At 47.5% G+C, this 25,103-nt stretch overlaps 2 protein-coding genes across 2 annotated transcripts; both read left to right on the top strand.

The window, feature by feature from the left end:
* Positions 1-597: 597 nt before the first annotated feature.
* Positions 598-11,208, top strand: LOC130692928 (putative uncharacterized protein DDB_G0291608). Its single transcript, XM_057516018.2, has 7 exons — positions 598-956; positions 1,891-1,930; positions 1,997-2,169; positions 2,704-2,880; positions 5,071-5,259; positions 5,767-5,946; positions 6,087-11,208. The coding sequence occupies exons 1-7, from the start codon at positions 864-866 to the stop codon at positions 10,083-10,085; spliced, it is 4,851 nt and encodes a 1,616-aa protein (XP_057372001.1). The 5' UTR covers positions 598-863; the 3' UTR covers positions 10,086-11,208.
* A 1,438-nt stretch (positions 11,209-12,646) lies between these two features.
* LOC130692927 (uncharacterized) lies at positions 12,647-25,004 on the top strand. Its single transcript, XM_057516017.2, is given in 9 exon segments — positions 12,647-13,546; positions 15,708-15,911; positions 17,074-17,490; positions 18,058-22,018; positions 22,324-22,668; positions 22,889-23,124; positions 23,126-24,353; positions 24,429-24,558; positions 24,623-25,004. Coding segments are annotated over 8 exon segments (6,456 nt in total). The 5' UTR covers positions 12,647-13,546; positions 15,708-15,872; the 3' UTR covers positions 24,723-25,004.
* Positions 25,005-25,103: the final 99 nt, after the last annotated feature.

Genomic DNA, 25,103 nt, shown 5'->3' with positions numbered 1-25,103 from the left:
CCCCTCATCGCCTTCTTGTTCGTCTTTCGCCGAGAGAGTCCCGTTCAAAAAATATTCTAACACACACTGAAGAAGGGGGGGGGAGGACTTGGGATGCTCGTCCCGGTACCTCATTGAATCCTCTCTCTCTCCCGAAGATTCGACCTCCCGCATAAACATACACACATCCATGCGCTCAAAAAAAAAAAAAAAAAAACTTCCCAAAACGCATCACACACACACACACACATGAAAAAAAAAAAAAAAAGTGCCGACCTTGAGGGAGGGAGTTGGGAGAGACTACGTTTATTTCTTTTCTATATATCGTCCGCCTCTTATGGCAAGAGAAACAAGAAGGAGGAGAGCTCCGGCAGCGCCAATTATGGTCCTGTCAAGGGCTCACACAGTTCCAGTCTCCGCTAGCGTATGGAGCAACATCGACGTTGCTGTGCTTCATCTCTCTCTCTCTTTCTCTTATATTCTCGCCTTTTGAAAGTGGGTTGTTGTTAATATTGTTGTTGCTTCGTGTGTTCTAGGTTGTTCCATTTCCTTTCGTAACAAGCCAAAGAAAACCTCTTCCTGCATTTTGTTTTTGTACATGTGTGTGTGTGTGTGCAGAGTCTGTCCGGCGACCACCACCCACCGTTGCGAGCCCTTCCCCCCCTCCTCGCTTCTCTTGCATTGCCACAAGACACGTCTTGTATGACGTCATTCTACCGGGATTGACATGGGTGGTGGTGTCGGCCGCGGTGGTGGCGTCTCGAGCTCAGTCAAACCGCACAACTGCGATTTTTAGATCGTTTCAATCGTTCAATCAGTTCGGTTTATAGTTGCGTTCACTTAACGCGTCTGTTATTTTTGCGTGTTGTGATACCGGGGCTCACATGCCCATCGGTGGCGACATGGACAACGACGGCCAGGCCGTCGCTTTCACGCAACACTTTTCATCGGGCCCTCCGTTAGCCCTCGTCCTAAAGGTAAAAACTCTTGCCATTTTCAAACATTTTTGCGTTTACCTACTTCACACGCTCCCCCGACCCCAACGCTTTTTCACGCTCTCGTGCAATTCGATTCGAAAGTCTGCAAAAAAAAAAAGCTGAGAAAACGAATCGATTCACGTTTGAACGTAGAGCCTTTTCGAAGTAAAACGTCGTGATTGCCGAAATAATCGAAAATTATGATTGAGAAATTGAATGAAAATGAAATGTTTATTGTACAAAGAAAAAAACGATGTGGGAAAAAAACAAAAATCTGGGCGCAAAAAAAAAAAAAATTAAGGAATCGTTGTGTGTAAAGGTGTATTGCGACACACCTATGTGTTTTTTTTTGCTATTTTCCGTGTGTGGCTTTTCTTTTATCTTTGGCTATTTTTCGTTATTTCTCCAGTGTGGGTGGAGTACGTCGTATTCGCTCTCTCTCTCTGTTGATCCATCGCTCAACAACAACTTTACGCTCTGGGCCCTTTTTTCTTTTTGAACGAAGGAAAACTTTTTTTTTTTTTTTTGGGAGGGTTCCAGTTATAACACATACACACAGACGTATAAATGTATAACAATCAGTTCCTGCCCTCAACGTGTAGTATTCTCAAATTTGGGCAAAGACTTGGCTCTTTTACAATATTTTAGCGCTAATATATATTCAAATAAACATTTCGTTTGATCCCGATTTTCTTTTTTTGTGTGTGTTTCGGGACAGCCCCAAATAGTTTTATAACCATGAATGGACATGGTGATATTTTTTTTACTTCCTTGTAATAAAAAAGAAATTGTCAATTCATTGTCGTTCATAAAAAAAACAAAAACATGATTTCTCCTTCAATTCGTCCCGAGATTGAATTTCAGATTGTAATCTAAAAAAAAAAAAAAAAAACAATGTCTCGTTTGCATTGTTTTCTTTGTTATCTTTTGACAGGATGATGGCGATTTTGATACGATGGCCATTGAGAAACAAGGTAAAATCGTTCTTTATTTTTTTGATTAACGTTTCTTTAATTGGCCTTTTTTTTTTACAAATGTAGAAGAGTGGATCAAGAAACGCAAAGTGGAGCAGGTGACTACGAAGCAGATTGAAACGCGAGTCAAGAGACAAGTGATCGTGACCGAGGACGGCCAGGTGGTCGACGACAGCGGACCGCAGGTGACCACCCGCACAACCGAGGACACCGAGACCAAACGGGAAGAACACACAGAGGTATTTTCAATGCGATAAGAGAACATTTCCATAAGAGCGTGAGCAACTGCTGTTACGCATTCTGAACGAACGAGAGCAAACGAAGAAAAACAAAACCAAATAAAGACAAAATTGTCGATCCATAATTGAAACACATCCGGAAGCTTCGACACGCATTTACAATTTTCACGTTGCATTTTTGAAAACAAAATCGGGCATTGAGATTGCCCTTGTTGACTCACGACTTGCGATAAGCTGATCGATGTCACGGCCCTTTTGAAGGTTCATCCTACGAGGGGTTAGTGAATGATAGCAAATCATCCTGGTGATTGCCAGTTTACGATCGCAGTCCTAATTACGGCGGGAAAAAAAAACAAACAAAAACAAATTGCGTGAACGTGTTGGTCTAGTCTAGACACCGACCGCTAGGTGAACGACTGGACAATGACGAAAGCGGATGGCCCCAATTGTTTGTTTTTTTTTAGTTTTTTTTGTTTTGTTTTTTTTGTTTCTTTTGCGTTACGTTCATTTCGTTTTTGTTTTGGATGTTGTAAGAAAACGGGCGGCGACGAAGACGGGACAGTGGCTGCATTGGCGCCTGAGGGCTGGGTGGCCATTCCGGGTGCCGTCATCGTCCGGGAGAAGCACGAGAAGAAATCCAACACGCGGGACGAGATCGACGAACGGCTGGAAACGGAACAAGTCCACCATCTGGGTCATCTCACTCACCAGGTATCGTATCAAAAAAAAAAAAAAAGCCTTGCCATTTCGATATCAACCTGCGTTGCTCTCTTTCTCACGTTCATCCACTTGTCACGAAAGATGAGTGTGTCGTTCGAACCGGTTCAGGCGTTTCCGTGCGTGCCCGATTTTTTTTTTTTTTTGTCAGACGTGCCATTATCTTTTCGAGTACTTTGTTTCTACCCGATATACCCATTATCATCTGGTAGTTTTTTTTTGTGTTTTTCGGAAAAAGAAAAGAGCGGAAAGTGTTTGAAACTTTCTCCGAAATGGAAGAGAAAAGCCGCCGCTAGCCGCTGCCGACAAAGAAAAGTGTTTTTTCTTTTGGTAATGAGTCAGGATGTTGTTGATCGACGGTCGTGTGGTCGCTGGTGGAATTTAAAAAAAAAAAAAAAAAATGGATAACTTTTGAAGTTTATCGTTCGTTATTCAAATACGCCGTCCAATGAGATTTTTGCTCATGAACGTTAGGAAATCTTCACGATGTTTCCACTAAGGCAATTGCGTTTTCAGCTCAGAATAAATTTCGGAATAGTCTAGAAAGTTTTAATGGACACGAAACCGAAATTGTTTTTGTTTTGTTTTTCAATGGCAAAAACATCAAAGAGAGCGTGTCGAAAAACCGATCAATCTGTTTGTGCGATCGACTCTCACGAAAATTCCAAAAAAAAAAAAAAAAAAAATGTCTGTGTCGGTCAAGACCAACTGACCCATAATCGTCTGTCAGATAGAGCCAAACAGGATCGCGTGGAACTTTCCTTTCAATGTCCGTGACTCGGATTCCATACAAGTACAATGCAATCTCTCTTTCGAAGTGTATCTTTGCATGTCTGTTTTTTTTTTTAAAGAAGACCTTGACGTTTGACTTGAACAGTATGTCGGCATCAAGGACGGACGGAGCTAAAGGCCCCAATAACAAACTGTCCAATCACGACCAACGTGTGTCTCACCCAAAAAGAAAACACATGAAGGTTAAACGCTTCAAACGTAGCAAGTTGGCATTTTTTTTTTTGAACGTGTGACCATCTGCGATTTTGACCGGTCCGTTTGGCATCGACATCCGGTCGGATGTTGTTGGCGCACGTCTATCTCGATGTCCGGCATCGTGAGCCATCTAACGAGCCCTATCACATGTGATCCGGTTTAACTCTTGATTGCGTTTGCGTACGATTTATACATCAAGATATATAGGTTGAAACACACAGCTGCAATGATTCTTCCCTTGTAACTTAAAACTCAATATGGAAATGATGACGCAATAATATTCAGAAACAATAGTTCGTCCTTAAAGAAGGAAAAAAAAAAAAGGCCCTTGTCCTTATTATTTTTGTAGACGCCACTGGGTGGAATGCCGTCTTTTGTCAATGATGGCATTTCTCATTCCTCTTGCTCTGTTAGTCGTTTTTTTTGAGCCGCCTCCTACATGGCGTGAGCCCGAACGTGCAAGGTGAAAACAACAACGACTATACGATATCGCCGTGAGCGGGAGGATATAGAAAGTAGGTTTTTTTTTTTTTTTTTTTTTTTTATCTTTTTAAATACTCCTTCCCTTTGGCTGAGCTGCTTCTGGCCCAGCAGTCAGCCTCCCTCCTCCGACCAGACTTTACACACTGGAGAGTTTCGGGGGCTTCGACACACACAGAGAGTTAAGAAAAAAAGGGCCGAGTGTGTTGCGCGAGTGGCCATGTTCCACCTTCGAAGTTCCCCCTCTTTTTTTTATTTTTTTTAATGTTTGAGTTCATTTGAACGTTGGTGCTATGGCAAAGTGAACGGGGTCTGCAGTCGAGTGACGTGATCACTAGCATCCACAGGTGTGTTAAGGTTGTGCGTGTTGTGTGTCCATCGTTGAGGGTCACTTGCGGCCGTGCCCAAAACGCCACAGGTGAAACAACTTGAACGAGCCAACAAAATATTTAAAAAAAAAAATGATCATTTCTTTCAATTATTTATGCAGCCTCGCGTCAAATTGGATTTTATGTTAATTTTATCGACAGGTTCGTTTACGTCTCTTGTTGTTTCCCCCCCCCTCCATTGCGTGACACATACACGGCGAACGCGATTGAAACGGCTGTTTCTTTTTTAAGGATTTTTTTTTAACTGTGTTAAATTAAAAGAAAATTGATTTTTCTTTTTGTTGGCCTTTTGTTTAACCTCCAACTAAAAAAAAAAAAAACCAACAAGGAATTGGAAGAGGCTTTGGAGAAACACCACGAAACTGGGGAGGCGTTGACTTGGCGTCGGCGTTCAGCGTCCGGCAGCAGCGCCAGTGAAAGCGGAGAGCGACAGCTGGCCGCTCCTTATACGACGGGCAAACGCGTCGTCCATCAGTCACGCAAACACAAGCGGATCATCGACCAAGAGAACACTGAGGTACTAAACTCTTATTTTAGCCCTTTTGTTTTTTATTCTTTAATATTCAATGCAATTCGGACAAGTTGTGGCATACGTCTGCCACCTTTGATTAGATAACATTCTCGTGTGAAACCCCCTTTAAAAAAAAAAGAAAAAGTCGGCTGTGAAAAAGGTAATCATCTGTGCGTGATAACCCAATATAGACCCCACCCAAAAACGTTTTCGAAAAATGTCGAACGCGTTGCCTGACGCCATTTTTTTTTCTTTCAAAAAACAACTTAAAAGTCGACAACTTTCTCTCTTTCTGTCTTTTAATTTTTTTTTTCTGTCCCCCCCCCCCCCCTCGCTGGAAATCCCGTTTTTGGGAGACATTCCATAAAAGGCCATTGAGAGTTGGTTATCCGATTTGACCTTCGATTAATTCACATTTTACAGACTTCTATTTCGTTTAGTTAAGATTTAAAAAATAAAATAAATCAACGACATTTGAATAAAGCGCCAAATTCAAATTTCAAAATTAAATAGGAGCGCAGCGAAGAAAAAGACGGGCGAATCACGACCGAGACGAAGCGTCACGAACATCACGAAGAGATCGACGACGACGAAGAGCCGGACGACGAACGTCCAGCGTCCGACACCTCGTCCATCCACGAGCTGGTCAAAGAGACGCGAAATAATTACACGACGATCCAAGACGAGGATCAGGTTCTTATTATTTTTTTTTTTTTTCGCCCCTTTTTCTTTTTTCAAAAACATAAACTGCTCGATTTCCTTTTATCTCGAGGCTGGCCTGCTGGCCTAATGTTGGATTCCAAGATGGTCAATGGCTTTCTTTTCGCCCTCAGGTGGAATACCTCGTCGTGCCAAAGGGCGGCCATATCTCTGGCGGGGTGAAACTAGGACACGGGCCGCTCCAAACGACGCAGAGAACGGTGCAGTACGGCCATCCGGACGTCGTAGACGGCCAACAGGCCAGCAAGTTGAACGGCTACGTTGCCGAGCAGCAGCAACACTTGGCTCCTCCTCCTGCTGTTGTCGTCCAGCCCAGCAAGTTGGTGGCTCAAGCTCCGCTCGCCACTCCGCAAGAGACGGCCGAGCAGACGGCCGAGCGGACGGACGCGCTGACCAAGAAGCCGCTCGATTTGGAAGCCGAAGAGGAGACGAGGAAGTTGGAAACGTCGCGTTGGCTGGACAGCCACTTCGGCAGCGAATCGTCCACTCCGAGTTCGACGGACGGCGGAGGCGGGTCCGCCAAAGGCAGTAAAATAGGACTAGCCGCATCGAAGACGGGCAAAACCTCCAAGGAGAAGAACAAGATGCCCAGCCAAGTCTCCAGCGGAGGGATCAACGTGACGATGAAGTCCGATCCTTCGGGATCGGATCGCTACGATCCGTCGCAGCCGTTGGCCAACGAACCGCTGACCAATGCGCGTGTTTATTCCGGCGGCGGATTGATCAACAATCACAGCAGTTTCAACCGGACGTCGACGCAACAACAATCGCAACGCATCCAGGCAGCCGGACAGCAATCCACCAGCTACAACAAATTATCCCCGCCCAGCTATCAGAGCCCCGTCAATAACGGCAAACCGGAATTGTTCCGCAATTTATCGGCCGGAGATCAAGAGCCGGTCAAACGGGCCGCTTCGTTCAACCATTCGGCCGGAAGAGCCACTGGGACGTACTCGTGGATGAACAAGGAAGAATTGAAAGGCCATCAGAGCAATCCGCTGGCCGCGCGTCAATCGTTCCTGCAATCCATGAACAAATCGATGCCGGAAAAATATCAAACGCCCACCGCTCCGGTCCAGCAGCCGACCTACGCTGCCCCGAACAGCCAAGTGAGGAGATGGCCACCTCCGGTGAAACCGATCGATGATGAAGACGCCGAAGATCTGCGCACGTCCACTCCCGTCTACCAGGCCCCGCACCAACATCAGACTCCGAACCGATCCGGCGGGACGATCATCCGCTTGGGTCCCACTGTGGACTATTCGTCCAGCAACGGCCGCAAAACGTCCGGCCCTAACTCGGGCATCACCCGCACGCAGAGTTTGTTGCACACGCCTGGAACAAAACAGCAGGATGTCACTCCTGCAGAGCGGATGTATTCTTCTCCAGTGAGCGGCAACAACATGGCCAATCAGCAACACAACACGACCAGCCGGATGAATTTGCTCAACTCTTCGCTTCAATCTGTGCCGGAACGCGAGCAGAGGTCGAACAATTACTCGTCGCAATCGCAGGGCTATTACGTCGACACGGAGAAGTCGTTCCAGAGCCTCAACCGATCGAACACGAGCGTCAATCCGAAAGTGATCCAGTCTTACGCAATTAAAACGCCTCCGCCGAGGCCGGCGCCGCCATCTTCCAATCATTACGGCAGTCCGACGTCGATGTTTCTCGGACCGAACAGCAACAACAAACTGCGCGTTTCGGAATCGTTCCGCAGCCCCAAATCGCCGCCGATGTTCGCGGTGGAAGAGCCGGCCAGCCCGCCAGTACGTCCCGTACGGCGCAAACAATCGAAACGCATCAATTCGACCACGGTCAAAACGGATTCGGGCACTCAGTGCAATCCGCAAACGATCCGCAACGACACTTTCCAGCAGCAGCAACAACAGCAGCAGCAACAACAAAGCCAAACGCTGGACAGGGCCGGCGTGAAACCGATGAAGAAGTACTACATGGGCGAAGATCCTTTCACGGCCACCAAGGCCGCCGTCGTCAACGGCAAAGCGGAAACGGACAAACTGTCGCCCGTCCAACCGAACAAACCGGCCCGCAGCGATGTGGTCCGTTCGCAGACGCTACCGCGACGGCCCAGCAAACAGCCGTTGCTGTCCGACACGTCGCTGGACAACAGCGTCAACATCAGCAACAACAACAACAACAACGTCACGAATCATTTGAGCAGTTCGCGATTCTTCTCCGACCAGGACCGCAGCATGAACGAGACGATGGGCGTCAGTGTGAACAAATCAACGAGCCGCATCGTGCCAATCACGCCGTCCAAGAGCGTCCAGAACAACAACAACAACAACAAGAACACGAACACGAACACGATGATGAGCAACAACAAGAACAACAGTCTGAGCGTGACGAACTTATCGTCGGCCGTCAACCGTAGCCAGAGCTTCCAAATCGGGCACAATCAGAGCACGTCGACCACTAGCGCCACCGCAAATCTGGCCGGCGGGTTGCAACAGCGCCGATCGAGCCTGTTGAGTTCGACGCCGTTGCGCTCCGTCTCGATCCGCGGCTCCAATTTGAACAGCCCGCTCTACAAATCGACGTCGTTCTTGAACCGGACGAGCGGCTCGGAGTTGAACCATCAGCCGTTCGCGTCGCTCAAGAGCCCGGGCATCGTGACGAGCATCAGCAAGAGCCAACTGGACCTGAACAAGTCGACCACGGAGCTGAATAGCTTGCAGCCACCGCAGCCCTACTCCAGTTCGGCGCTGTACACGTTGCCGAGGCGTCGCGGCAACGCCACCGCCAGCCCCAAAGTTGCCGAACCCGACGCCGAGTGGGTCAGGCAGCCGGCCGAGGGCCAGCCGTCGGCTCAGTCGGTCCAGGCCTCCACCAAAGTGCAGTCGGGCATCAGCGAGCGTCTGGCTCAACTGTCGTCGCCACTGTCGTCGCCACCGACGTCGCCGACGCTGGACGATTCGACGCGAGGCGAGAGCTACTCTTCGCTGCACCGGCGCAAGATGCAGGCGGCCGCCGCGGCCTCTTCTTCTCCCAGTCCGTCCACTCCGCCACCTCCGCCGCCTCCGCCACAGCCGACCGAACCGCCAGCTCAGCCGCTGAGCTTCCAGTCTTCGACCAAATCGACGCACCGCAGCTTCCGCGGCGTCACCAACGACACCATCAAGGAGGAGAACGAGAGCGCAAGCAAAGCGCACGAAAGCCAACAACAGCCGGAATTGGAACCGGAAGCCAGGAGTTTGAAGGACAGGATCGCCTTCCTCGAGAACGCCGGAATTCACTACGCCAATCCGGCTCAGACGCTGCCGCGCGTCGTCGGAGGCAAAACCAAAGCTCCGCCTCCGCCGCCTCCGCCCAAGACGTACAATTCCGGCGCGAACAAAGCGGAGCGACCACGAACCACGAAGGAAGACTCGCCCGAAGTTGAATCCATCGAGAAGAGGCAGAAATTCTTGGAGGGGCTGCTGAACTCGGCGCCGGAGCTCTTCATGCACATCCACGGAGATGAGAACCTGAAGGACATCCGCATCAATCGAGAGGACGTGATCGACGGCAAGTCGGCGGATGCGCGGCTTCCGCGCACCCCGTCGCCTCCGACCCAATCGGCCGGCTTCAACAACCGCGTCTACACCAGCACTCCGGTGGCCGGAGGAGGCAAGGTGAATCATCCCGTCCCGCTGACTCCGCCTCCGTTGCTCATCCGCAACAATTCCGGCGGAAGTCCGTTCGGCTCGCAACGGGACCTGCTGACGCCGCTGCGCCGCGGCTCGCTGACGCTCAGCAACGCCGGCTCGATCGGCAGCAATGGCGGCGTCATTATTCCGGCTGTCAAGATCCCGGCGCCGGTGAATTATTCCGAAACGGTGCGGATTAAATCCAACCAGGATCCGGACAGCCAGAGCGACTCTGTCCAGAGTTACTCGAAGCGCGTCCAGCCGTTTGTGGACGGATTCAGCAGCGAGACGAAACAGAGCAGCCAGCAGACGACGATGAGCCGCTCGCAGTACACGACGGCCGACCGGCCGTCCGATCACGCCGATATGCCGCGCTTATCGCCTTCCGTCTACCACTCGATCCGGCCACAGCAATCGGGCGGCGTCATCATCACCGTCCGGGGTAACGACGGGCAGTAATTAAAGTTCTGATTTTTTTTTCTTTTTTTTTACAAAGCAATTAATTAAAAAATAACAATGAGAAAGCGTGCCATTTTCTCCCCAAACGAATTGATTTGAAAATCATTCTTCTTCTTCTTCTTCTAATTTTCGATCGTTTTTGATTTCTCTAATGAATCGCTAATGAGAATGACTAGACATTAAATCCAAACAGCAATCATTTTAAACGTCATTTTTTAAAACGAGGGGGAGGGATGGATGAAAGTAAAGAATTTTCAGCTTCTTTTTTTTTTTTTTTCTTTTATTTGGTGCTAATTTTTTTTTTTTTAATTCCAGTATCAACTTTTTAATATAAATAAAATAGTATATATAAACATTTTGATGGTACATAGCCGCAAACAGCTCTCTTTGACCAGCCAAACGCATTTGAAGGACAATCGAACGACCTACACACACAGATCGAATTGAAACGCCCAATTAATTAATAATGAAATAAGGCATTTGAATATAAAGCTAAAATATTATAAATATTGTATCTAAGGTTTGACTTTTTTTTTGTGATTTTTCCTTTTTTGTTCTGCTTTATGGTAATTCGTTGCGAACAGGTGCTAACATAGGAAATGATTAACAAAAGCACAACAAAAACGGTCGTATAACGAAGCTTATTTGGAACTATCAATAATGCACATTTTTCTTTTTTATTATTCTTCCTTCTTCTTCTTCTTCTTTGTTCTTCTTATTCAACATTATTTTTTTGTTTACATGCCAATTCTAAAAATAAGCGCATTCAATCAGCGAATGATGGTTTGTTTTTAAATGAATTCTTTTCCTTCTTAACCGGGTTATGGCGCGTGCGCTTTTCATTTATTTTATTATTTTTTTTTTTGGTTCTTAATTAAACATTAAAAAACTGGATAAGTTTAATGCTCGCCTCGATCGATAAACTTGTTTTGTGATGTTGGATTTATTTCTGTTTTTTCTATTTTTTTTTTTTTTTTTCTTCTCCTTTCTCTCCCCCCACCATACCAGTTCTTTTATTTTGCTCCGTTCTTGTTTTTTTCTAAAATCTTTTTTTCGGCAATTTATTGACCCGACTCGAATTCTGATTTAAACATAAAAAAAAATACATTGAACTCCAGCTGTTGTTTTTCTTAAATTAAATTTTGTGTGTGTGTGTGAAGGAAACGGACAAATAAGGCGCTTTTTTTTTTGAAATTTTGGGGGGTTCCAGTCCGTGATTGGACGGGGTATCTAAAATGGTAGCGTGAGAAGAGCAAACAAAAAAAAAAAAAAAAAAGAATTTCAGCCTTTTTTTAAAAAACATAATATTGGCTGCCCAGTTTAAAAAAGAAAAATAAGAAATAAAACTGGATATATAAGGCGGCCAATCGTTGACATCTACGCACCATCCCCAACCATCTGGAAAGCGATGAGCTGCCATGGCTAAAGATGGTCAGTCCAAGGTCCGTCAGCTCATTTTCTCTTTTTTTTTTTTTCACCTAAAAAAATCTGTTTTATTCTTTTTTCCTTGTGTGTGTGTGGTGTGATGTTGTTTGTTATATACCGCAAGCATATTGGATAATGGACGGACGGCCTATTATAGATGGATTATACACAACAAGGTGCTTCTTCTTGCACATTTTCCCCTCAAATTTATGACGTCCGAAAAACTGGCCGAGATGAAGGAAACTTTCTCTTCGAGCTGACGTAGAACGCAGCCAATATAAGCCAAAGGTGTGTTCATCGCCCTCCTCCATCGTTATACACTATTAAATAAAATTTAAGGGAAAAAGAAAAAAAAAATGGGAGACTCCCAATGAGCCAAGAGCCTACAGGTCTTTTCTTGCCCGTGCGCGCAAACTGTGTGTATATATTTAAAAAAAAAAAAGAGGGAAGAGAGAGAGAGAGAGAGCTGCTGCATATATGAAGTGGGTTGACCTTAAATGGGCAAAGTATTCCAAAGGGGAGTTGTGTATCCAACTGCTATCTCTCTGCGTTGTATATGCGGGAACGTTGTTGCCTTTTAAGGACATACCTCTTTCTTTTTTGCTTCGTTTTTTTTTTTTTAAATCTAGCTAAGGAGTGAGAGAGAGAGAAAGAGAGAGAGAGAGTAGTGCTTGTTGAAAGGCCAAAGAATTCATAAGAGATTCACGGTTACATTCGGGATCACTGTTACGTACGTACGCGAATCGAGTGGCGTGACCAATGGCCAATGAATTGCGCACAAACATTTTTTGGCACAAAACAAAAGAAGGTTCGACGGATTGCTGTTGTGATAAGCATTCAACCTTTCCCCCCGTTTGATGTATTATAGGGGGGCCAAAAAAGAACACAAACTTTCACTCTTTTTTCTAGGGCGGGACCCGACAAATGTTTTGAAAGAAAAGGGCGAGGATTTGTGTGTGACGAGAAAGGTAAAGACCATCAAGAAACGAGTCAGAAAAAGTGAAAGGGCTTATTTTCATGGTGTATACAACCTTTGTCTTGTGGCATGTGTGCATTTTCAATAGTTTTTGTGCTGTATTGTGATTACAACATTTACTTGTATTTTTATTTTTTGCTTCCATTTTCGTCTGCACCAGAGATGGCGTTGACCGCGTGTTCGTAGGACGCCTCATCAAGCAAACATCGGAGCGTGAATATTATGCCTACCCTATTTTTTTTTTTTTATATTCTTTGCAGATGGCAAATTGAAGGCGCGTTGCCCATTTCGGCCATTTGCGACGGCCGATTTCGTTTGAATGACATTTTCGTACCGTAAGCTCTAAAATAAAACTGTACGTGTGTCTCTTTTATTTCAAAACACTTTTAATTTGGTTGCTACGCGTCAATTGCCGATTCGAAATGCCAAGTTTGACAGGTCACTCACTAGATGGCTGTTGATGACTCGTCCACAAGTGTGTCTGTGTATGTTTGTCCTTGATTGTTTTTCTTTTTCTTTTACCTTTCCCGGGAGAAGAAAAAAAAAAAAATGGGGGAGGAGTCCCGTCTCGCGTGTTATTTCTCTCCTTTCCTTTTCCTTTTTTTTTTTTTTTTTTTTCTTGTATTATATTTGAGTCAATTTATTCTGCTTCTCTCTTTCTCTGTGTTCGCCTTCGGACTCCACCTGGGAGGAGAAGAAGAAGCGAAGAGAGGCAGCAGCAGCAGCAGAGCATAGGATAGCCGAACCAAACTTATTACCCTCACCGAGTTCCAAGTGAAAAGAAGCACACAAAAACCCGCCGCACCGTCGCGCCCGTTCGTGTTCGTTTCCATTGCCACATTTCGACAACGGTCGCACACAAAATTTGAATCTCTTTTTTTTTTGTGTGTGTGTGTGTGTTTTTTTCGTGCTGTTGTTCGTTTCAAGTTATTGGCCAATTCGTTTCTTTGCTCTCCAAAAAAATAAAATCTTAGTGTTTTGTTTAGTCTCGATTTCGAATTTGTGCAACGAGTGACGTCGTCGCACGTTTTGGATGTACGACAGGTCATCACGATGACAGGTAAGTCCTTTTCTAGAGTTTTGCCCTTTCCATTTTTTTTTTTTTTTTGTTCTATCGGGACATTTGGAAAAAGAATAAAAGAGAAAGCGTGTGTTCGATTGGGTTGAAGCTGATCCTCCATTTAAAGTGCTATACCTTTCAAAAAAAAAACTTTGGCAGGCTCGTCAAGTATACAAGTTGTTGATTCGTGAGTGCCACAAAGGCCAGGAAAAACCGAAAAAAAAAAAAATAGACGAAAATGGCGTGCGGGTAGGAGGTAGGGTAAGGTGGCCAGAGGCAGGGAGACATTACCTTTTTTTTTTTTTTATTTTTTACTATCTATATGTGTACACCTGGACTTTTTTTTTGGGGGGGGGGGGGGACGGTGTTACGTATTACGATAATAAAACATAAACCGCCACTTTTTTTGCCCGCCATTTTGGAACTGGACTAAAAACGATCGCGAATTGTTTTGTTTTTTGGTTAATTTAAAAACAACAAAAAACAACCGAGAAATGATAAGACGTGTCTTTTGTTCCAAAGGCATTTTTTATTGCCTCACTTTGTATTTTATTTTTATAATTTAAAATTTACCTGTTCTGTATAGAATGTTCTTTTCTATTGATAACAAAAGATGGTGTCATGTTTCAAAACGAAATTCAAGGCCGTGTCCTCCACACTATTTAATAACTCGACTATGTGTGTGTGTGTGTGTGTGTGGTTATTCCGTACAAACACCAATCCCTTCCGGTCGTTAAAAAAAAAAAAAAAAGCTTTAAAAAACTCATTTTTTTGGTTTACCAATTTTCGTGTTAGGTTTTCCTTTCGTTTTAAAGAAAAATTCAATCCAAATCATTTCCTACAGGGGGTAAGAAATGGAACTATGAAAGTTTAAACGTAGCCAAAACGTACAATTTCGCGTTTGAAATTTTTGTCAGCCTTTTGTTTATTTATTTAAAATCTACCGGTGTGTCCAATGTGGCTATCCGGTGTCCGATGGCGAAAGGCAGACAGCCGAGAACTTGCACGAAAAATAAAATTTTAAATGTCTGCAACGAACTTGTCCGTTCCTTTCGCTTGCAAAAATCAACCGGTTTTCTTTCTAAAAATTCTTGTCTTACTTCCAGCTTAACTTCTCTGATTACCTCGTACAATCATTTCCTTAAAAAAAAAAAAAAAAAAAAAAAAAACACATTTTTCTTTTGTTGTTCCTTTTTCTAAATCTCTCTTGGTGATTTGTAATTTTTCCCGTTTCATTCCCGAAATGGAAATGTTCCATGAAAAAAAAAAAAAAAAAAAAAAAACAAAACAAGAACGCATTTTTTTTTTTTTTTTTTGAAATGTCGTCCCAGGGCCACCTCCGAAAAGCAATGCGGAAGAAGTTCAATACTTTGCGGCGTGATCTTCGTGCGCGATGATGTACGTGAGGTTCCCGCGCGTGAACCCCATCGCCGTGTGTCTTCGGAACCTTGAAAGACGAGGGTTAAAAAGAATCGACGCGTTTTTTTCTTTCTGGTTGATGATGACGTCGTTAGTGGCGACGAATGAGCGCGCGGCCGTGAGAAGTTTTTTTTTTTTTTTTTTTTTTTTTTTTGCTGCTGCTGGATACACGATGATGATGGCGGTTCATTTGCTTCGTGATTATTTTCTGCGAAGAGTGAACTGCCAGTTAAATAGCCGTGAGGATTACAGTCGTGGAAGGTGAGGAGGGGGGGGGATTTAAAAAGAAAGGTGGGTTCTTTTCGATAAGCATCTAAAGCATCTTTTGACTACATAAGGAAAACAGTCCCGAAATGGAACGCTAGTGACATTGAACTCGCGTGAAAAAAACCGGCCGCTCTTTTTCTTCTTTTGTTGTTGCAAAAACTTGTTAGTTAAAAATTGGCCTTATAGTATTTTAATATAAATGACTATTGCCGATTCAAAGTTTAAGAATTCGTAAAAAAAAAAAAAAAATATATAAAGCAGCAAACGATGAAATAAAAATGAAATAACACGGGCGGCTGAAGACAAAAGACGTAGCTTGAGGGCGAATCTCTCGAGATTCCGATTCACGTTTGTTCTCTCTTCTTCCCGCATTCTTTTCTATTAGCCGTTTTCAATTGTTTTGGCTGCCTTTGAGTCGATCCCTCAATTTCACCATCTTCCTTTTTTTTTTTTTTTTTATACAATCACCCCACAGGTTCTTGAAATAGAAGGAAGGAAAATTCAAACAATAGACACACACGAAAAAAAAAAGAAGAAGGATCCGATTGGCTTCTTGCATCTTCTTATGGACAAGTCCTTGGAGTCGTGAACGAACTCGACGTCTCGGCTATTCGAGCACGTCTTGCGGGCACGCGGGAACATGACCACCAAGACCAACCAGCCGCTTCAACTCTTCACGGTCAGTTGTATTTTCCTTCTTTTGTTTTTGGGTTTCTAAGACTGCGCTTCCATATCAAAATGTAAACGCAATTTGGATAAATCTTATCTAATTGCGAGGGCGTCCTGAAAACTGGCAACGATCACGACTGCATAATAAGGTTTTTGATTTTTCAACAGCAGATCGTTAATTGAATAGAAAAATTGGGTCTAATGTTATAATTTGATTGAATCGAAATGTCGTGTTGGATGAGATCGAGCGGAACAAATAGAATACGAATAGCTTTTCACGTGCTCAAATTTGGCTGCGAGTTCCATCTGTTAGCAGACAGGTTTCATCATAAACGCCGCTAGTTTGGAAAAACTGGAACCTTCATTTGTTTTGTTTTTTTTAGTTCAAATCCAGGCCGATTTTTTGTTTTTCAAAACTTATTAATGTCTACTGTTACTCCTTTTGTGTCGGTTGCTGTTTTGATGGATTGAGTCGTTGAAGCCGCCAGATTTGGGAGGACAATGTTTTTTTCTTTTCTTCAGAATTGATGGTCATCACGCGTGACGTGCGACGCTGTTCCGCTGTTCCAAAAACAAATCAAAACCAGCATTTCGATGTTTGTTGGGGTTGGGCTTTTTAAGATGAACGATGTTTCGCGGGATTGTTTTTCAAAGAGGATCACGTTCAGTTTTGCGTGAAGATTGTGGTCAATGTGTTTTTTTTTTCCCGAACGATGGCAACGGGAAGCCTGTCTGCCGAATCGATGCTGAGAAATCAATGACGTTGTGACTCGCATTCCTCCATCGCACCGTTCCATGAAGTGCCTCTTGTTCCTTGCCACCTGTCATTTCGGGCACTTCCTTGTTTTAGTCCCTGGCCGTGATGTTGACAGAGAGACCCCGTTATGACATCGATTCGAAACTGATGAGAAAGAAAAAACAAACAATTGAACATCACGTGAATGTTCATGTTTGTTCTCATTTGCATTTAAGGGTTAAACGTCACTTACCTAGCCCCACCTTCTTTTTTTTTTGTTTTTTTGAATAAATATTTGTTCGTGAAAAAAAAAAACGGACGGTGATGACGTCATTCTTTGTTCGACGGCTCCACCCTGTTCCATGACTGTGTCCGTATTTTCAAACAAATCATCGCTGAATGATGGAATATTTATTTATTTTTTTTTGAATTGCAGATGTTCCCGCCAGGCGGAGCGTCGACTTTGAAGGGTTTCACAGCGGCGCCATTTGGACCAACACCAACAACAGGATCGTCTGCCGATCGCCATCATCATCGTGCAACTCAACACGGCGAAGAGGAAGCGTCGGCTGTCATGGTGGACAGTCCTCCAGTGAGGCCGGTGCGGCACGTCCAGCACGCCAGTCAATGGGCCGAATCGAAAACGACGGTGGCGCCGGGATTGTTCGTCCGATCGACGACGGTCAGCACGAGCCAGTGGAGCGAATATTCAACATCAACTGTGACCGAGGGCGTCGTCTTTCACGGTCAAAGTTCCAGTTCCACGACTCAGTTCCAGACGACGCCATCGACAACGGGCGCAACGTCCAATCCAACGCTCATGTCTTCGGCTCAATACCTGGACGACTTGCAGGTACAAAAAAAACGTGTTCCAGGCTGCAACGGCTGACTATGCGGAAGAAGATAGGGATTTTTTTTTTTTTTAATAAAAGAGGAGGATGAATGCGTGACGGGAAGAACAGAGCACGAAAAACGAACGGGAATGCTGACCGTGTTGGAGCGTGACTTGTTGGCGCCGTAGATTGCATTGCCTCTGGCATAACAGTCGAATGGCAATCAAGATCGCATTTGGAACACACCTGTTTTTTTTGTTTTGTTTTTTTCTAGTGGGTTGGTTGTTATTGTTGTGGTGTCGTTCCAGTTCGATTAACAACTGCTGAGACAACATTCCATCATCATCTCGGCGTAGTTGATGTAAAAATCATGGAATTTAAATCAATGACAAGGTCACTAAAGGGGGCGGGGGGAATGCCTTTAAAAAGCGCCTAACTGAAGCAATCAGAGAAATTTGCATCCGGGTTTTCATGTTTAACGCATTGCAAAGGCATCCAAGGTGCCGGTTATGTGATTGACGTCACCAAAAGGACATCCGTCATGATGAAACAAATGTTTAAGCAAATTGTTTTTGTCTCATTGGCAGTTACCGACGCAACAGCTGGACCTGGCAGCTCAGTTGGGTAAAGGATCGATCGCCCGCAAGGGATCGCTGGGCGGAAGGAGGCCGCCCACCGTCCGATATCGTCGAGTCAACAGCCAAGGATCGTTGCCGTACGACGAACGCGAGCAGCTGCCGCATCAAGAGAAACCCGTTCCAGCGCCACCTGTTGCCCTACTGTCCGTTCCGACGACGATGAACGGGACGGACGCCACCCGCGCTGGGAAAAGTAGGACGCCTCCGCCACGACCTCCGCCCCCAAAATTCCATCAGAAACAGGTGGAACAAGCCATTCCAGCCGTTTCGAATTTAGCGCCTCCGGCCACACACGACTGGAACAGCAGCCGATCTGGAACTCCTCCGTCTCTGCCGGCCAACAGTCCGCCACCTCTTCCAGAACGTGAAGATTTGGATTTCGTCATGGACGAACTCTCCTCTTCGGCTTCGGAGTCGTCTTCTTCCGCTCCACATCCGGCCATGACGGACGTCGTTGAAATCAACGACAAGGAGTCGGTCGGCGAGGACGGCGAAGTGGTTCGAAGACGGACCATCATCACGTTAGGCCCTCGGACTGGCGCCGCACCGGCCGCTGCTGCTGGATCGTCCAGCAGCAGCAGCATCAACATCACTTTGCTCAACGGTGGGCCGGCCTTCGCAGGGCCAGTCACGTCCAGTCAGTCGAGCGATGTGCTCGCGACCAAAGCCGTGACGGAACAGGCCGCCATGTCGAACACATCGCTGGACGAAACGCACCGCGCCAATACACGGGCCAGCGCTTTCAATGCCCGTCGGACCATCGAACAACGACGTCAGCAACGCGTGGAACAACAGAAACAAGAAGAAGAAGAAGAAGAAGAAGAAGAGCCGGACGTACGAGAACTGGAACCTCCAGAACCGGTTGTAACCAAGACCTTACCAGCGTCGACGTACCTTTACGGCGAAAGGGGCAGCCCGGCGTCGAGTTTCGGCGGTTCGTCGTTGCGGACCATGTCGATCTCGATGTCGTTCGACGATCTCGACGAGTCCAACAGCAACGCGTCCATCACGGAACAGCAGCGTCGGTCCGGTGGGCGGAACAGGACGGAAGCGTGGTACGAGCGCCGGCAATCTTACGGCTTCGAAGCGGCCGATAAGCTCCAAAGTTTGCTCAACACTTCCGGCAGCTCGGACGTGCCTTCTACCGGGGCCGTCAGTCGCTCTTGCGACAGTCTCAGCTCCACCGTCCGTTCGACGTCCAGCGCTATTGAGAAGATGATCCCTCCTTGGATTAAAAATCCGTCGCCAAAACAGGCGGAAGAGGAGACGGGCAAATCGCCCAGCGGATCGTCCCGTCTCTCGTATTTCGAGCGATCGATGGACGATGTGTCGGCCGACGACGAGTCGGAAGAGAACCGCATCAAATCGAAAGACCCGCCTTCGTCATCGGCCGCGGCCGATCACAAACCAGCCGGCCAGGCGAGACGGACACCTACTCCCACGTCGATCCAGCGCTCGGAAAGCAGCCGGTCGGCCACTAACGTCCTGGAAGAAGCGGAGCCAATTTGGCTGAGAGATTTGCGAGTGCGCCGGAGTCTGCGCGACGGACGTCGCAAACCGCCCGCCATCAAATCTCCGCCGCCGATGGAAACGCCCATCTGGCTGGGCGTTAAACTCCGGCCTACGGGACTCTCTCTCGTCGATCCCGATCCATCGGCCGGGCCGGCTTCTTCGGCTTCTAATTTACCATCGCCCACCAAACCGCATCATTACACGCCCATCTTCACGTTCACGAACACGGGCACGACCAGCAAGATCCAGCAGCACTTGCGCAACTCGCGCGAAAACCTCCTGTCCAGCACGGCACAGGAACCGACGGCCAGCAAAGCGGAAGAAAGGCCCGTCAAAGTGCCGACTTCGAGCGAATCCAAAGGCGAGCTGGCCAATCAGCAGACGGTCATCGAGTCCAGTCACAGCAACAATACGACCACGTTCCGTTTGGTGCCGGCCAAGTCCGTCCAGAAACCGACGTCCAGCTCGATCGTGATCGTCAACTCGTCCAGGGAGAGTCTGCACAGCGTCGGCACGGTCGACTCGTTCACGTGCGAAACGGCCTCCAGCAGCAAGTTGAATCATCACCGCTCCATCGAGTTGATGCGGATGCTGGAAGAGACTCCTCTAGTGTCGACCAACGGCGTCGCGCTGCGACACGATCGGATGGATTCGGCCTCGGCCGTCAACACGGAGACGGGCTCCGTCTACTCGATGGGCGATTGGACCGAGTGCAGTTCGGCCGTGGCGTCCGTCAAGAATTCCAACGAAGATCTGACAACGATGGAAGTGCGTAAAGCCAAAAAAGTGGCCTTCGGAGCCGATGTGAAGGAAGAAAGCGATCAGAAGAGGTCCAGGCCCAGGCGGATTCGTTCCAGGAGTCCGGAATCGCGTCTGCGCCAGTGGCAGGAGAAACTGGAAGAAGTCAAATCGACCGTTATCCATCAAACGGCCTCCGTTCATCAGCCGACGTTGGAGTTTGGAACCAATGTCCAATCCGCCAGCCACGGTTTGCCACTCCGGCGGTTCGGGGACGACATTAAAAACCTACCGGAATCGAACGCGCACATCAACAGCTCGAACGCAGTGCCTTCCACGACGACCAGTGATACATTCCGCTCTTTGCTCCAGCCGAGGAAACCTTACGCAATCGTCCCTCCTACTGGACATCCAGCTGTTCCGGTCAAGGAGTCGGTGATCGTCGATAGTTATCCGCCGATGATGAAAGCCTACTCGACGACGTCTTCGGTTGAGGTTCCGATTTGCAGGCCGGCTCCGGTGGTCATCCGCAACGGCATCGTCAATTTCGATTCGTCCGTCGAGCGGAAGATCGTCATTTTGGAAGAGAAGGAAACGATTCCGGCTCCGAAGAGCATCTTGAAGAAGCGGAGCGTCGAGAACTTGCTGGACATTGAGCCTGTCGTTAAACCGGCCGTCATCGCAGTCACTCAGACGACTGTTCCAGTCATTCCCGCTCACGTGACGGCCAGTCAATCGGTTCATTCCGGAATCACGGTCTCCATGACCAATCAGAAGAGAGAACCTCCGCCGGAACATCAGGAAATCCTGCCGTGGCGGATACATTTGAAGCACGTCGAACAGCCTCCGACGATACACTCGATTCCGGTTCAGCAGCAGCAGCAGCAACAGCAGCAACAGCAGTCGGAGCCGGAAGCTGTCGTGCCTCCTTGGAGGCTGGAAATGAACCGGAAGAAGACTCCGCCCTTTGCGGCCAGAGCTCCGACGCCGGACAATTTTTTCTCGCGCGGAAGGTCGCCCTGTTCGACGACATCCGAGTCTTCGACGGCCACCATTCCCGGCATGTCGGCGGCCGAACTCATCCGCAATCTGCGTCCCAATCCGGTCATGATGGTGGCTCGCTGCGAAGTCAAAGAATCCGTCTTCCGGCCTCCGGTTTCTACGCAACTGGAAGCGGAGGTGACGTCGCCGCTGGAATCGGATCCTTCGTCCGTCAGGGCTGACCACGGCTATCACTCGCTCGAGCCGGAAGCGGAATCCAGTGCCATGAAGAGGCATCCATCGTCTTCCGTCCGGCAGCAGCAGACGACGGTGGATGAAACGAGGACGATCGATGAGACGATCGCTCAGCTCAACGAAACCATCGAAGAGATCCGTTCTCTCGACGTCGTCCGGCCGGAATCGGAAGCTGAACGAACCGTCACGACCCCTGTGGCCAAAACGGACATTGGCAATCCGTCGGCCAGCAGCAGCCCTTACCCCGTCAAAATCGACAAACCCAGTGCTTTTTATCCAGCGCTTTCGCATTCCAAGAGCGGTTCCAAAATGCCTGAAAATCGCTTCGTCGTCCGCGAAATCCGGCCTTCCGGCAGCGTCAACGAAGCGCGCACATTCTTCCAGTCCACGGCGTCCAGCGAGATGACGCACCAACGTTCGACAGGTACCCGATTCACATTACCTTAAACCTTTTTGAAAATGCCCGCGTCAAAGTTTAAACCCGAATTAGGAGGGGGGGTAATTGAAACACGACACTGAGATCACGTGCTTTTGCAAAATGATAAGAATAACGGTAGCGTGTTACGGTGTTACGTGGCAGAGGGTATTAGGTGACGTTTGTATATCTCATTACCAGGATGTTTTAGTCATAACCCCCAATTGTTTTCGTTTTCCCACAATTATTGTTTAAATCTTGAAAAAAAAAAAAAAAAAATGAGTTGTATTTAAAAGATGAGTGTAAAAATTTAGTGACGTCGAATCGCCGTGATTCAATCGAAGCGGATAGTGGGCGGGCGGCGGAAGCGGCCGAAATGAAGCCGGCTAATCATCAGCTGCAGCGCTTGCGGGAAACCACCAAGTTGCTGGCGGAAGGGCATCCGCAGCTGCGGGCGGCGGCCAAGTTGAGCCAGACGAACGAAACGAGAGACGTCGGCTGCCACCACGCCAGCCAAAATGGCGACGTGCCGACGTCAGCCACGGCAGCCAATCAGACAAGCCCGGGGCAAAAGAGGCGGCAATCGTTCGCGATGACCTCGCCAGTCGAACATGACGCCGTCCAGCCAACCCTTCACGTTGTCCATCACAAGCCATCCGGTTAGTATTAGCCCGTGATGACGTCAGTCTTTTGTTTTATTTTGTTTTTTTTAAATTCAATTAAATTCAAATGGAGTGATGGTAATGAGCTGGACCTGCGTCGGCCAATGGCAGAGTCGTCAATCAAAAAGAGAAACTCGTAGATATTCAATAAGCATTTTAACTTCAACGATGACTTAATTGAATTAGACATGCGTTCGCTCATTTGAATTTTTGGCAGAATCGAACGAGTTGCGGGAGCCGAGCGTCGAGGAAGTGATGAGTCAGTTTGATTCGACGCTAGATGAAGCCCTGTCTGACCATGACGAATTGAGGGACTCGATCATCCGCAAGATGACGTCCACCACGTTCAGCAGCCGGTCCAGCACTCGATTTGCTGCCAACAAAACGAGAGAAGAGACCACGTCATCTTTCGCTTCCGCTTTAAATCCACCGCCTTCCGGAAGGAGCAAAAGCGCAGCCGGCCAAGAGGAGTAATTCCATCGAATTGACGTCCGGCATGCCGGAAGAGAAAGCCGCTCTTTTGGTCCGCAAATTCTTCGGCAATTCCGTCATCGAAACGAAGAAATCGCGGATGGCCAAGACGGAGACGATCATGGAAGAGTCGAGCGAGGTCGGATGCTCTTCATCATCGTTCAGCGAAGAGAAGACGCTGCTGGAAGTGGCGGTGGAAGCGTTCTCTTCCCCATCGCCGCAGCCGGCGGAAGCGTACGGATGTGACGATTTCTTTCATCGGCCGTCGAGCGAAGCGGAAGGCATGAGCACGTCGTCGTTCGGATCCGTCCTGGACGTCATGGACACGACGACGGACGACGAGCGCAGCATCCGCACCACGTCCTCGACGACGATGACCAACACGACGCGCTACTCGAGTTGCAGCGAGCGCAGCGTCAAACTCAGCGACATCATCAATCGTCCGGATCGGCCTTCGTTGCTGGACTCGGCCGTCTCGTCATCTTCGTGTGCCACTCCGGTGACGGATGAATTCTCTTGCGCCACTTCGGAATCGGCTTCGATCGCCATCAGCGTCTGTCAGACGACGACGGACTCATCGTCGGTCGGTTCTGACTTTTCCAGGTCGGGATCCGGCGGCATCCGCAGGAATAAAACTCAACGGCATCCAACTGTGATCAGGAAAGATAAGAGCAGCGTTCCGGCTGTGTCCGTCAAGTCTTCGGCGAGGACACCGCCCAGCAGGAGTCGAGGCGGGGCGGGTAGTTCGAAGGGGGCCAATCATCGATCCAGCGCATCCGCTTCGCCATCTACCAGCTCGACGTCTGGACTGCGACGGCGATCCAATGGCAGCGGTAGTTCCAAATCCACTGGCGATCCGGCGAAAGGATCTGCCAACAGATCCGGCGGAAGCAAAAGCGCCACGCCTGTGGCGCCACCTGTTCGACCTCCGCGCGCGCTCCAGCAGGTCAACCCGTCGGCGGATGTCAAAAAGAGGTGCGCGAGAACGCCGACAGGTGGCAGCACGCTCCGCAACGCGACGGCCGCTTCATCCGCCAAATTGCCGACGTCTTCCGCCCGGAAATCTCCGGGCTCTCAGGCCGATCGTAAGACTTCGACTAGCGCTCCTAGCGGTGGAACTCCTCTGGCCAACAGGACGAACCGCCTCGTGACCATCACGTCCTACAAGACGAGGACTACTTCCACATCCGTCAAACCGGATGATGCTTCGGGTATACAATTTGCATTGCCAATCCTATAACTGAAATGTTTAGTAGTTTGAGAGTTTGTTTGTTTTCATGTGGCAGCCGTGAGCGGAATCAAAGTGACTCCGGTTGCAGTCGGTTCGGGACATTATAAAATCCGAATGGATCAGCGGATCGCAGCCGCCGCTGCGGAGAAGGCTTCCAAGACGACGGCCAAAAAAAGCAGCACATCGTAATGAATTTGCTGTTTGATTTTGTACTTAAAATTTTCTTAATTTTTGACTTTGATGAGGTAGACAACGAACGAATGGAATCAAAACGACGACAACGACGTTGGAGAAACGATCAAACGCGACATCCGGCAGCCGGAATACGACAGTCAAAGCTGACAAATGATTGCGGCGCGTTATAAAAACAAAGAATAGCCTAATAATAAAAAAAAAAATAATGTTTTTGTTTTCAGGATCGATGTAGGTGTATAGGTATCGACGGTGTTGAACGATCATCAACGACCAGTTAAAGACCAAACGCTTGTCATTATCAAAGATGTTATTGCATATATATACTAAAAAAAATTCTGTTTTTCTTTTTTTTTAAATATGGGGATCCTTTAATACTTTTCTATGCTATATATGCTCTGCCCTCTTTGTTATACATAATAATTGTCTTTCTCCTCTCTGATTCTCTCACTCTCTTTTTTCCTTGAAATGATACATACCGTATATAAAATTGTTGCATGCGAACGTTGTATGATGATGGATGGCGAAATTATATCTC

Source organism: Daphnia carinata, chromosome 3 (assembly GCF_022539665.2).
Source record: "Daphnia carinata strain CSIRO-1 chromosome 3, CSIRO_AGI_Dcar_HiC_V3, whole genome shotgun sequence".
NCBI classification, from domain to species: Eukaryota; Metazoa; Arthropoda; class Branchiopoda; order Diplostraca; family Daphniidae; genus Daphnia; species Daphnia carinata.
This window is presented reverse-complemented; position numbering and strand designations above follow the sequence as displayed.

Excerpts from the sequence above, each read along its gene's own strand:
- LOC130692928 (XM_057516018.2), top strand. The coding sequence starts at position 864 with ATGCCCATCGGTGGCGACATGGACAACGACGGCCAGGCCGTCGCTTTC. Across the intron at positions 1,931-1,996 it reads GATGGCCATTGAGAAACAAG|AAGAGTGGATCAAGAAACGC; the intron begins GTAAAATCGTTC and ends TTACAAATGTAG. Across the intron at positions 5,947-6,086 it reads CGATCCAAGACGAGGATCAG|GTGGAATACCTCGTCGTGCC; the intron begins GTTCTTATTATT and ends TTTCGCCCTCAG.